Source organism: Ursus maritimus, unplaced genomic scaffold, assembly GCF_017311325.1.
Source record: "Ursus maritimus isolate PB19 unplaced genomic scaffold, ASM1731132v1 scaffold_5, whole genome shotgun sequence".
Classification (NCBI taxonomy): Eukaryota; Metazoa; Chordata; class Mammalia; order Carnivora; family Ursidae; genus Ursus; species Ursus maritimus.
Window position 1 is genome coordinate 58,149,006 of NW_024426663.1, and position 14,268 is coordinate 58,163,273.

Consider the following 14,268-nt stretch of genomic DNA (forward strand, 5'->3'; position numbering starts at 1 on the left):
CTCCACAGTTTCTGAAGAGAAACCAGGTGCTAATCTTACTGAGAATTTCCTGTATGTGACAAGTTTCTTCTCTCTTGGTGCTTTCAAGATTCTCTGTCTTTGCCTTTTGACAGCTCAATTACGTGTCTCAGTGTAGATCTCTTTGTATTTGTCCTTGGAGTTTACAGAGTTTCTTGGATATGTATATCATTTATCAAATCTGGGAAATTTCTAGCTATTAGTTTTTTCAAATATTCTTTCTGCCTCTTTCCCTCTCTCCTCTCCTTCTGGAACTTCCAAGATGTATACAGTGATATGTTTGATTGTGTCCCACAGGTCTCTTAAACTCTGTTCATTTATCTTCATTCTTTATTCTTTCTGTTTCTTAAATTAAGTTCAATAGGTTTGTCTTCAAGTTCACTGACTATTTCTTCCACCTGCTCAAATCTGCTCTTGAAACCTCCAGTGAATTTGTACTTTTCAGTTATTGTACTTTTCAGCTCCAGAATTTCTACTTGGTTCTGTTTGGTTATAATTTCTATTTCTTCATTGATATTCTCTCTTTCTTGAGACGTTGTTTTCCTGGTTACCTTTAACTCTTTGTCCATGGCTTCTTTTAGCTCCCTGAGCATATTTCACACAGTGGACTTATTAAAGTCTTTGTCTAGTAATTCCAATGTCCACGCTTCCTCAGGGACAGTTTCTATTCAATTCTTCTGTACAAAAGCCATACCTACTTGTTTATTTGCATGCTTAATTTTTTTTGAAATTGGACATTTTAAATATTACAATGTAGTAACTCTTTTTTAAGATTTTATTTATTATAGAGAGAGAGAGAATGAGCAGGGGGAGGGGCAGAGGGAGAGAGAGAAGCAGACTCCCTGCTGAGGGGGGAGCCCCATGTGGGGCTCAATCCCAGAACCCTAAGATCATGACCTGAGCCAAAGGCAGACACCCAACCAAGCCACCCAGGCACTACTACAATGTTCTAACTCTAAAAAATCAGATTCTTCCCTTTCCTCAGAGTTTGTTACTTTTTGTGGGTAGTAGTTGTTTGTTTAGTGGCCTGTCTAAATAGTTTTCTTTTTTTTTTTTTTAACTATTCTTTGCAGGGTGCCTGGTGGGCTCAGTTGGTAGAGCATGTGACTCTTGATCTCATGGTTGTGAATTCAAGCCCCACATTGAGTGTAGGGATTACTTAAAAATAAAATCTTAAAATAAAATATTTCTTAAACTGTATTCTTTGTCATGTGTGGTCTTTGGAGTGTCTTCCTTTAGCTAGTGCTTAAGGAGAGATTTTCTTAAATGCCTCAAGTAAGAAGAAGAAAAAGAGGAAGGGAGGAAGGAACAAGAGAGGGAGAGAGAAAGAAAGACAGAGAGGGAAGGAAGGAAGGGGAGGGAAGAGGAGGAAGGGCAGGAGAGAGGGAGGGAAAGAAAGGAAAAAGAAACTCTCCTAGTCTTTGCAGAATGGCTCTGTGTTGGAGGACTCTTCCAATGCTTAGCCAAGTCATTTATAACTCTACCTTAGCCTTCACTCCCTCCCTGTGCTGAGCCTAAAGATCAGCCAGAGGTGAAAACTTGAAGTCTTCTCAGGTCTTTTCTAAGTATGTGTCCTGCCCTGGGCATTTATGGCTCTCTAAACTCTCCCATATACATGGGTGCTTGTTAATACCTTCATTTTCCAAAGACTCTCTCTCCTGGATTTTCTTCTTAGGCTTTCAGCATGTCCTTTGTTCATATCAACTAGCTTGTTGTTGTTTTGCCCCCAGATGGCAGTGGTTATTCATTTGTGTCTCAATGCTTTTAAGAAATGCTCTTTGCAGAGTCACTTTTCTGCACTGAGAAAGTTCCAAGTTAGGCAAAACAAAGGCAATAGCCTTGTATCAGTACTTCAGGCAGCCCTCAGACAGGTCAAAAGAAACAACACGACTCTTTAAGAACAAGGTCTGCTCTGCTGTTTCTGGACCCAAGAAGATGAGAGTCCCACAATGAGAATTTAGCCTGCCATCTTCAAGGCCATCACCATGCTGAGGAGGACACTGGGTCAGGGACAAAATAAAATGTTGCAAAGTTTTCTTATCCTTTAAAAGTTGACTCTTTTGGGGGGTGCCTGGGTGGTGCAGTTGGTTAAGCATGTGACTCTTGGTTTCAGCTCAGGTCATGATCTCAGTCATGAGATGGAGCCCTGTGAGAAGCCCTGGGTCAGGCTCCATGCTCAGCAGGGAGTCAACTTGGTATTCTCTCCTTCTCCCTCTGCCCCTCCTCCCTGCACTCACTTGCACTCTCTCTCTAAAATAAATAATCCTTGGGGTGCCTGGGTGGCTCAGTCGTTAAGCATCTGCCTTCAGCTCAGGGCATGATCCCAGGGTCCTGGGATCGAGCCCCACATCGGGCTCCCTGCTCTGCTGGGAGTGCTGGGAGCCTGCTTCTTCCTCTCCCGCTCCCCCTGCTTGTGTTCCCTCTTTCACTGGCTGTCTCTTTCTCTGTCAAATAAATAAATAAAATCTTTTTAAAAAATAAAATAAAATAAAAATCTTTGGGATGCCTGGGTGGCTCAGTCAGTTAAGTGTCTGCCTTCAGCTCAGGTCCTGATCCTAGGGTCCTGGGATCAAGTCCCTGCATCGGGCTCCTTGCTTGGTGAGGAGCCTGTTTCTCCCTCTGCCTGCTGCTTCCCCTGCTTGTGCTCTCTCTCTCTCTCTGACAAATAAATAAAATCTTTTTTTAAAAAATCTTTTTAAAAAACAAAATAAAAAATAAAAGTTGACTTTCTTGATTCACTGTTTACTCATTTACAAAAATCTTTATTTTCCAGAGTTCTGACAGTTTTTGTCCCTTTTCAGGTATTTCTGTGGACAGATGGACCTTAGAGCTACCTACTCTACCATTTTCACTGACATCACTCATCTCCTTCATTTTTGAAGGATGGGTTTTCTAGATGTAGAATTCTTGGCTGACAGTTTTTTTCTTTCAGCACTTTGAATACAGCATTCCACTGCATTCTGGCCACTGTAGTTTCCAGTGATAAATCAGCATTAATTTTATTGAGGATCCCTTGTATGTGATGAATCAGTTCTCCACTGGTACTCTCAAATTCTCTTTCAAGTTTGTTCATGATGTGTCTAGGTGAATTTCTGAGTCTATTCTTAGAGTTTGCTGATATTTTTGGATGTGCAGATTGTTTTTCATCAAATTGGGAGGATTTTTAGCCATTATTCCTTTACATTTTTTCCTTTCTCTCGTCTCCTGGGACACCTTGTTTATTTGATGTTGTTCCACATGTCTCTGCTCATTTTTATTCCTTCATTTCTCTTTCTGCTCCTCACACTGAAGAATCTCAATTGACCTGTCTTTCTGTTTTTCAATTCCTTCCTCCACTAGCTCAAATCTGCTACTGAATTCCTGCAGTGGATTTTTCATTTCAATAATTGTACTTCTCAACTAAAGAATTTCTATTTGGCTCTTTTTAGTAATTTCTCTCTTTATTCATATTCTCTATTTGGTGAAACATTCCTCTCATACTTTCCTTTAGTCCTTTAGATAGGATTTTTTTCTTTAGTCCTTTGAACATATTCACAATAGCTAATTTAAAAATCTTTGCTTAGTAAGCCTAAGAGATGGGCTTCCTCAGGAACAGTTTCTACTGACTGTACTTTTATTTGCTTGTGTAGGGCCATGCATTCTTGTTTCTTTGCACATTTCAAGATTTTTTGTTGTTGTTGGAAAGTGGACATTTTAAATTAAATGAAATTGGAACCCTGGAAATCAGCTGATCCCCTCTCCCTAGAATTGTGTTATTGTTGCCACTTTTTTTTAAAGGACTGTCCAGAAGTACTTCTATAAAATCTGTATTCTTTGTCATGTAAGGCCAAAGACCCACTCAGCTAACTTAGTGGTCTGCTAATGAATGGACGGATATTTCTATAAATGCCTGGACCCACTGAGTCTCCCAGCCTTTGCCATGAGGTTCTGAGTGTTGGGGCATACATTTAATAGTCCAGCAGTTTATATCTCTGCCTTAGCCTTCATTTCCTGCTTGCAGAGTCTCAAGATTTTCCAGAGGTGAGAGATCAGGGCCTTCTCAGGATTTTCCTGATAGCTTCATTGAGATCCTCCAAAATGAAAATAATTTCTCAGAGTTTCATAGTTAATCAAGGGTTTTCATACATGTTATCCAGTGACCTCGGCCACCCTGTGGGCATTAATACCATCACTTTATAAATGTTGAAGCTGAACAATTTTGAGATTAGGTAACTTGCCAAAAGCCCCAAATTCTCTAACTGAAATCTGCATCCCTTCCACAGCACAGAACATCCCCCAGGCTTGCAAACCAGGGTCCTAAAGGAGGTATGTGTTGTGACCCATATGGCCTCTGGAGGGCAATCGAAGATTCAGATTCCTCAACTCAGCTCTTCCCCTTACTCCTATCAAGTGCCATACCCAACATGATGTTCTATGGTCCATAACCAAACACTGTAGAATGCTGGGGTGGATGCCCGGCCATACCAACAGGTTCACGTAAGTGGTGCCAAATGGACACTGGCCCTCATTTTTCAGGCATTGATTAGGGTATTCCACCACCTCCATGACCTCTGACCCCACACTGTGTTGATGCTGACCATTTTTACCACCAAGAAAGAAATTTGTTATTTACCATAAACAAAGACAGAGTATGTTCTTAACCATTTTATTATACAACAAAACATACATATAGAATCACACAAACAAATATATAGCCTAATGGACTGTTACAAGGCCAATACCCCTGTAACCACCACCTAGGTCAAAAAATAAGGCTTTGCTCACCAGCTAGCCCAAATTCCCTCCATGCGCCCATCCCAATTATGACTTCCTCCCTTTCCCCCAAATTAACCACCATCCTGATTTTTATAGTAATCACTCTCTTGCATTTCTCTATAGATAGGAACCCATGTATACATCCCTGGAACAAATACTTTGGTCTTGCTCTTTAAAAATTTTTTAAAATTTGATGTCTTTTAACTCTTCCATTCCTTTTTTCCTCCAATTTACTTGTTGATGTACCCAGGCAGTTTGACTGGTAGAATTTCCCAGTCTGGATTTTGCTGACTACACACTCACGGTGCAGCTCAACATGCTCTCCCGTCCTCTATTTCCTGGAAACAGGTACTTGGATCCAAAGACTAGATTGGATTCAGGTTTCATCTCTTTGGCAAGATTATAGGTTCTGTTCTTTCATATCAGGCATACAATATCTGCTTGTCTCTCCTTTTATGATGGTAGCAGCCACTCATGCTCATTGCCTAGATCCATTTCTTCACTGAGGGCTGAAAACAGTGATACTCTAATTCTATCATTTCCTTTTTCATTTATTAACTGGGCTATTTCTGTAAAGAGAGTTTTCCCTTACTGACTGTATGGTTACTCAGTATTATAGTTCATGTAAGGTCAGTAATGCTTGATTCTTTCTCTTAATTTAATAGTTTTAGAGATAAAGGATTAGTTCCTTATTACCCTCCATAAGTGACCAGTGAGTTTACTGGTATCATTATAAACGTATAGATTGTTTAAGGCATTCCAATCCATTTTAATTATCATCCTTATTGAAGCTCAAAGTGTCCCATCTTTGGCAGGTAAGAGCCTCTTCAAGTTGTCTCCTGAGTCTTTTTGACATGACCCCAGTAATCTTCGACAGCTTCCTTGCTATGTGTATGACAAGATATTCCTGACTCATCTGGCATATATTTTGCCTTGACTTGCGGTCAATCATTTCTCTAAAAATCCCTGGTTTGTTTTTAGTAAGAAATGGCCTTTCAACATCACATTGTGAACACTGTGCATGCATAACTAATGAGTGGTCAATGTTCTAGGTCTTTCATGGTTAAGGATAAAATACTTTAGTAAATTATCCTGGTGCTTCCAACTTCAATGTCAAACTAGAGAGTTTTTACTTAGCTTTGTCTGTATTACCTTTGTTTCTCCTTTCTTCCATGAGTATACTGGCTCTCAAGAACAAAGAGGATAACAGAACTAAACTGTCCCATATTTGCCCATCTGCTTTATCCCATATTACACACATCAGTCTCAAAATGACACTATCAATAGTGTCTCCACTAAGTTGACTTCTAAAAATGGTTAAAAATTTTTTTGGCATTAACTCTCCCCACTCTCCTCCATTTTTGAGTTGTATTGTATCTTCACTGCCATAGGATAGATTCATTATATGGTATATTCTCTCCTTGTTGGCCCACAGTTATGAATAATTCTACCAATAATTCTATTTAATGCTCATCACCCATCCTAATGTTGATGTGTCTCCAGTCGTTTTGGTTGGCTGCAACTTATTCTTCACCAGATTCAGAAGGAAGGGCTCAAGGGAACACTATCACCCAAGTGTTTTCATGAATGATGACAGTTTCTCTCTGTGTGTTATACTTGAAAATCAATTATAATGGATCTAGAATTCTTGGTTCACATTTTCTTCCCTTAAGTATTTTAAATATATTCCTGTTTTCTTTTAGCATAAAGATTTATCATAGCAAAGTCTGCCAATACTTTCCCTTTCCTTAGCAGCCCTTTGCCCAGATGCTCACAATTTCCTCCACCCCTCTTTCCTTTAGAGTCCAATAATTTTACTAGAATGTTTCAGTGCTTGTTATTCTAAATCCATACTCTTGAGTGTGCAACGTGTGCTCTTTCAATATAGAATTTCAATTCTTTTATTTCAGGTAATATTTCTTAGATTATAGGTTTGTGTTTGTTCCATCCCTTTACTTAGTTTTTGTTTCAAATTCAGGGACTCCTATTATCCTTATGTTGGGATCTTTTCTTCCCCTATTTTCTTTTTTTTTTTTTTTAACTTTTTTCTTTTAACTTTTTTGTTTTATTTTTAAGTAATCTACACCCAACGTGGGGCTCAAACTCACAACCCCGAGATCAAGAGCCGCATGCTCCACTGACTGAGCCAGCCAGACACCCATTCCTCCATTTTCAATAGTCATCATTTTCTCTTGAATACTTTTTATTTTTTCATTTCTGGTTGATTTTTAAAAATCTCTTTCTTGGGGGCGCCTGGGTGGCTCAGTTGTTAAGCGTCTGCCTTCAGCTTGGGTCATGATCCCACTGTTCTGGGATCGAGCCCCGCGTCGGACTCCCTGCTCAGCAGGAAGCCTGCTTCTCCCTCTCCCACTCCCCCTGCTTGTGTTCCCTCTCTCAATGCCTCTCTCTCTGTCAAATAAATAAATAAAATCTTTTATAAAAATAAATAAATACACATAAATAAAAATAAAAATAAAAATCTCTTTCTTGGGTGCCCGGGTGATTCAGTCGGTTGAGCATCTGCCTTCAGGTCGGGTCATGATCCCAGGGTTCTGGGATCAAGTCCCACATCCGGTTCCCTGCTCAGCGGGGAGTCTGCTTCTCCCTCTGCCCCTCCCCCTGCTTGTGCGCACTCTCTCTCTCTCAAAAATAAATAAAATTTTTTAAAAATAGTAATCTTTTCCATTAATCCAATGTTTCTCTTAAACTATTACCTGTTGTGTTTAATTGCCCTTAGCTGCATCTTCATTTTTGAAATGACTTTTATTTCTAATTCTTTCCTGAATTTTGTCACTTTGTCTCTGTTCTTTCCTATTTCGTATCATTTTCTTAAATATTTACCTTGTTTTGAAATAAGATGCTACAGTTTTTATCTGTTTTGTGGACATGTCTTTGTGGTGGGTTTCTACTATCTACAGGGATATTTTTCTCCAATTTATTCTCTTTTCTCATTTCATAATAATTTTGTGTGGGATTTTACCTCAATCTCTTTATAGTATACTTTTTTCTATGACCTAGTTTTCCTGAACTTTTAGAAGGTGTGGTTCTAACTTCACATAGCTCCCTCTTCTGTTTTAAAGATGAGCTACCTTGATTTTTAAGGTTTCTTTGTTCCATTCCCCTCCTCCAATTTTATTTGGACCTTCTCTTCCTTCATCTCGGGGTCTCTACCCTGCTCAATTTTTATTCCACTCCCATTATTTCTTCTAAGTGGATGGGGAGTGGGGGGATGTCCCTGAAGGGAGCCCTGGCTGGCCAGTCTTTAGAGGTCACAAGGTTCAGACTGTTCTAGGCCCTTCAGAAATTACCAGGAACCTGTTGCACTAACCCAGTACTGGACTGAACACCACCCTTCCCAACATCAAATACTGTTCACTGACAGATGAATGGATAAAGAAGATGTGATACACACACACACACACACACACACACACAATGAAATATTACTCAGCCATCAAAAAGAATGAAATCTTGCCATTTGCAACAAAGGAAATGGAACTAAAGGGTATTATGCTAAGTCAAATAAGTCAGTCAGTGAAAGACAAATACCATATCATTTCACTAACATGTGGAATTTAAGAAACAAAACAGATGAACATAGGAGAAGGGAAGGAAAAATAAAATGAGACAAAAACAGGGAGGGAGAAAAACCATAAGAGACTCTTAACTATATGAAACAAACTGAGGGTTGCTGTAGGGGAGGTGGGTGGGGGATGGGGTAACTGGGGGATGGGCATTAAGGAGGGCACTAGAAGTAATGAGCACTGGGTGTTATATGCAACTGACGAATCACTAAATGCTACCTTAAATTAAGTAATTTAAGATTACTTTGGGGCGCCTGGGTGGCACAGTCATTAAGCGTCTGCCTTCGGCTCAGGGCGTGATCCCGGCGTTCTGGGATCGAGCCCCACGTCAGGCTCCTCTGCTGGGAGCCTGCTTCTTCCTCTCCCACTCCCCCTGCTTGTGTTCCCTCTCTCACTGGCTGTCTCTCTCTCTGTCAAATAAATAAATAAAATCTTAAAAAAAAATTACTTAAATTCTACCTTATATACTAACAATACAGTATATGTTACTAAAAAATGCTGTTCTCACGTCAGCTGACATTTCCAATTAATATTTATTGAACGTCCTCTGATCCCTCTCCCTCAGAGGCTAATACTGTGCAGTTGTGCCTTATAGTATGGATACCTTTTTAACTAGTTTTAATTTCGATGCTGCCCATGGGTTTTGGTTTTGCTCCCAAGTTGCTCCATTTTTGTTGTTTTTTTTTTAATTTCAAGATTTATTTATTTATTTATTTTTAGAGAGAGAAAGAGAGCATGCGCATGCAGGGGGAGGGACAGAGGGAGAGAATCCCAAGCAGACTCCCTGCTGAGTGTGAAGGCTGACACGGGGCTCAATCTCACAACCCTGAGATCGTGACCTGAGCCAAAACTGAGAGTCAGACGCTTAACTCAGTCGGTGGCTGACAGCCACCCAGGCATCCTCCAAGTTTCTTTTTAAAAAGGAAATTTAGAGAGATTAAAAAACCATGTCACCACTGCTACTCTTGCTACCATCTTTCCAGATTTTAGAGTATATTTTTTAAGTCCTTAGAGCTTTTCTATGGAAAACTTTCTTGAACAAAATGTCTTAAAAATCTTTTTCACAAATAAAAAGGATGAAACAGAAGAAACTTTACCCGTTTTGTCTGCTTACCTCAAAAAGTCTGAACAAGTTGTATTTTGTATTATAATCAGTCCACAAGACCACAAAAAAGGCATTCAGTGAGACGATGCTAATCATAATTATCTTAAAAAGACGACTCGTTATGACTCTCTTCACAAATGCCTGACACTGAGAATCTCTCCTCCTGTCAAAAAGTTGAATAAGAGGTATGATTATCTTACAACAGAACTAGATCCCAAACATTACACACTTTTTGTAGAGACTAGGTTCTGCTTTCTACCCTCTGTGAATGTAATTTAAATATACTTTTAAATTGGAACACAATACAGGGCACCTGGCTGGCTCAGTCAGTACAGCAAGCGATTCTTGATCTCAGGGTCATGAGTTTGAGCCCCACGCTGGGTGTAGAGATTACTTAAATGAATGTGTATTTTTTTTTTAACTTCAACACAATGCTAACTGAATGACCACTAAAATATGTATGATGACCCCTGAGTTGATCTGTCCTCACTCAGTTACTTAGTTCCTTCTCTTAGATCTCTGGGGGCAAAAATGATTACTAGTCCTTCTCAAGCAAAACAAAGAATCATCTTCATTTACTCCTTCAGTAAATTTTTACAGAGTGATTACTAACAGCAGGCAAGACAGCAGACATCGTGGATATAAGGAGAACAAAACTAAATATTGTCAGTCTAGTAGGAAAAACCGGTAATAATCAAATCATCACCCATACAAGTGTTCACAATCAATGATTAAAAAAAAAAACTGAATACCCTAAGAAAAAATGAGCAAACACACAATCAATGCATGAAATAAATACAAATGGTAATGAACCTCCCCCAAAATGTTCAGTAGCATTACTAATGGGGATGGAGATGCAAATTAGGTACAACCATTATTTTTGCTTATAAAATTAGCAGACTTAAATGTAATACTATGTAATGCTGGCAGTAGTGTGGTGTGATGAGGCATTCTCATAAACTGCCAGGGGGCGTGTAAATTGGCCAACTCCTCCGAAAAGCCACAGAACTATTTGTAACCTCTGATCCAAGGAACCTACCCCAAGAGCATGCAATCTGGAATAAACTGGCCTTGGCCAAATATGTTCATCCCAGCGTTACGTACAGTAGTAAGAACTTGCAAGCAGTTCAAAAGTCTAACAAGAAAGACTGGTGAAGCCCATGACGGCATATCCATCTCATGGAAGATTATATAGATACTAAAATATGCCGATGCATCTTTTTCATGGTTTAAAAAAAAGTTTATGATCCAGTGGATAGCTAAAGACAAAAACAAAACAAGGTACAAAATTCTCTACTCAGTATTATTACAGTAATTCTTTTTCTTGGTTATTATATTTATCTATGCTTTCCAATTTTTCTCAAAAAGTATGCACTATTTTCCCCATTATATGTAACGAACACACTCTAACAGGAAATAAATACAGAATGTATATACTTTTATAATCTATAAAAACAAGATGTATAATTTTCATTGTCTGTTTTGAGATCAGGTCTAATACCTCAATAAAACCTTCAAATTTTCTAACACGGTGGCTAATAAAAGCAAAGTAGAAAGGACAAAAAGATAAAAGGACTAAACAGAGTCAAATTCAGTGTATGGGTCAAGTAAGAGCATGACTGAATGCTGATTTAACTAGCCAATCATGATATTAAAGCCAAAGAAGCAAAATGTTTGGCTGAGCCTTCACCAACCTCACCAGGGAGAGAAGGCAGATGGTCAAGGACACGCACCTCGTTTTGGGCAGTGCACAAGTGCGTGCACCAAGAAGAGCACACCGGCACCCTGCCCCCAAGCTGCCATTTGCACATTTCTTAACGAGCAGTAGAAAAAAAGAATATTTACTGAAATTTCCCGAATCTCGCACAGAACGCCACTGAAGGATTATCCAACAGCGAGCTAGAAATGACTCTGGTATCATTCTGAAAATGAAACTGTTGAGACATTTTCCAAATTTTCTATTTTTATTCCTTGCTTTGATCATTCAACAGAAAATCTCTGCTTAGGGATTTCCTTGGCATCTAGATTCCAAGAGGCCACAGAGCAGGGCCCACAAAAGGAACTCATGCTTTATGACGTCATTCTTGGGCATTCTAGTACATTACTAGCCTGCAGGCCGCCAGAGTCAAATACTCCCTAGCTGATCTACGCCGAGAGCCTGTCTTCCCGGGGAGACTAAGCACCTCAGTTCAGTGAAAGGGATACAAGTACACAGGAACTGTGAAGCTCCAGGCTAATTCTGGGAGTTACCAGAGCTAGAGCAGACAAAAGCCCTTCCTCTCTCAAGAAGTATCCACATCTGAGGGTGCTTGGGCGGCTCAGTCATGGAGGGGTCTGCCTTCGGCTCAGGTCATGATCTCCAGGTCCTGGGATCGAGCCCCACATTGGGATTCCTGCCTAGTAGGAGTCTGCTTCTCTCCCTCTCCCTCTGCCCCTCCCCACTGCTCATTCCCTCTCTCACTCAAATAAATAAATAAAATCTTGAAAAAAGAGAAGCATCCACATCTGAGAGACAAAAGTCCCTTAACAATGTGTTAGACTAAGTTAAGGGCCATGTAAGGGGGAAAAGCAAACTTCTCTGGGGTTCTAAGAGCCGAGAGCATACATCCAGGGCATGTGACTGGAAACATCAGGATGGACCAGAAAAGATTTTGGTGGGTTTGGGGCCAGAACACAAGAAAAAGGAGGAACAGAGGTCAGCCATGCCCAGCACTAGCTTACGAAGAGCCTGTAATGTGCACATATGACCCTCCTAAACAGAGCGTAGGGGATGAGCCTGTGGGGCTGAGATCTTTTAAGTACTAGAGCCACAGGGTTTTTGCTCTGTTCAATTCTTGGGATTAATATATTCTCCTTGCGTTCCTTCTCCTAATCCCTTTCGCTTTCAAGGCAAATCAAGACAGAGGGATCTGGGTAGCCCTCTGTTGTACTAAACCTTTAGTGGCTAAACTGGTCACATTCCTGGAAACACAAATTTTTGAGCCATAAGAAAACCAAGTATTCACCGCAATAGCTCTGTAGTCCCAGGCATTCTAAAACAAGTGTATATGACTATTCCTGGTAGGAAAACACTCTTGTAGGCAACCAATACACTGACCTGGGAAATAACATCCTGTTTATTCCATTTCTGCATTTAAAATCATCGACAGTGAAGCTTTAAGAATCACTTCGATTAATGTCCTCAAGATTCAAACTTTAGCCTCATCTTCCCACTTGACATTCTCTCCCTCAGGGATCAGCTCCTCCTATATCTCCTACTGCCTCATTTGGTCATATGGTCCCTGATGCCTTCTGGGCTCATGCCCAACATCCCCACAACAGCCTCCTGGAGCAGCTGCTGGGAGAAAGCCTGAATTAGTTCTCCACCTGAATCTGTTTCCACCTGCCCCAATACATCAACGTGTCTACTCAAGCTGGGGGCCAGAGAAGGCCCTTGGTAGGTGTCTGCTGTAGGAATATACAAACGAAAAGCCCACGCAGCTGAGCACGGTGGGAGTCCGTCTCCAGGAACCCCAATGGTATACTTCCATGCCTTCCCTCTTGAAGCATCAAAGCACACTTTGGGGGAGAAATGGAGAGGAGATTAAGGATGTAAAGAATTCCTTCACGGTGCTTGGAGGGGTGAGGGAAGATGGCCAGCTGGAAGCAGTAGAGAGAAGTCCGGTCATTGTTAGACTACCCATCAGCACAGCTAAGCACAGCTGACCGTGGTTTCTGAAGTCACTGATGAACACAGCTAGTCTGGGAATGGGACTCCAGCTGGTGAGCACAATCAGAGGTGACAAGCTTCTCCAAAGCCTACTGAAATCATCCATATTTCCTCATGGACAGGTGGGCACGACAGGCACCCTGAGATAAGCAGCCGAAGGGCCACCTCCTCCACCCTTTCAGCAGCAACTCCCACTGTGCCCGACGTGGGTGCCGCCACCCCAGCCGCATACAGCTGGGGATGTCAGCAGTCAGCAGACATGGCAGCTTGGTGACTCAAGTCTTCTGGCCAAGAGTCATTCCTTCACTTGTCCCAAGAACTGGCACTGAAACAAAAAGCTCACGTGTCATAGCCAAATCCTATTACAGCTCTTGGTGTTTTGCAGGAAATTCCACAAAACTGCAGTTACAGAGTTCAACCAGTCTATTTTTGAGCACTGGATGAGAGAGTGTGTAGACTGCTCCGTACTTACACTAGTCCTGCAGGACATTAATGGGAGTCAGCTTTGTGTCCAAACACAGTATAGAGCTGCTGCTTTCTGTCTAGAGCAAAAACATAAAGAACCATCCTTATTCTGTGCATCCAGAGATTTCCTAACTCCTACCAACGCCAGAAAGTAACCATTATTTTCACAAGGGTAACTTCAGTTTAGGAAAGGGAACTGTCAAACATGCTGGCACCTGGTTTGTTACCTATGGAGGTCATCCAAGGGGTCAGAGTTCATGTCTACAGAACTCCTCTCTACTCCAGAGATCGTTTAGAAAGAAAATGGAGGGAAACCGAAGCTTACTACATCAGAAAAACCACTGCCATCGCACAAAGATTTGGAATAGAAAGGAACCCGGGAGCCTCCCATGTCGACAGTGTCTTTTGAGGCTGAAATGTCAGCTCCTTGAACAGCGTCCGGAGATTCATCCTGTTGGAATTTGCCCCGGTGAGTACTTCCACAGCCTTCTACTGCAGGATCTCTGATTCTCTACAGTCAACTCCGTGAGTTCCGGATGATGCAACAACCCTTAACAAGGCCCTTACGGCAAACCCTCGTGGAGCTGCTAGTTGTAGACGCATTGTCGGGTCTCCACCACTGCAACTACAAG

The 14,268-nt window shown here is 41.0% G+C and overlaps 1 protein-coding gene across 1 annotated transcript in view; it reads right to left on the minus strand.

Annotated features, from left to right (window-relative positions):
- Positions 1-11,833, minus strand: part of CATSPER3 (cation channel sperm associated 3) — a 31,068-nt gene extending 19,235 nt beyond the window's left edge. The window contains exons 1-2 of the mRNA XM_008691592.2: positions 11,308-11,833; positions 9,472-9,625 (exon numbers count right to left, since the gene is read on the minus strand). Of these exons, the coding sequence (XP_008689814.1) occupies positions 9,472-9,625; positions 11,308-11,408 (255 nt within the window). The 5' untranslated portion in view covers positions 11,409-11,833. The remainder of the gene's footprint in view (positions 1-9,471; positions 9,626-11,307) is intronic.
- Between the last annotated feature and the right edge of the window lie 2,435 nt (positions 11,834-14,268).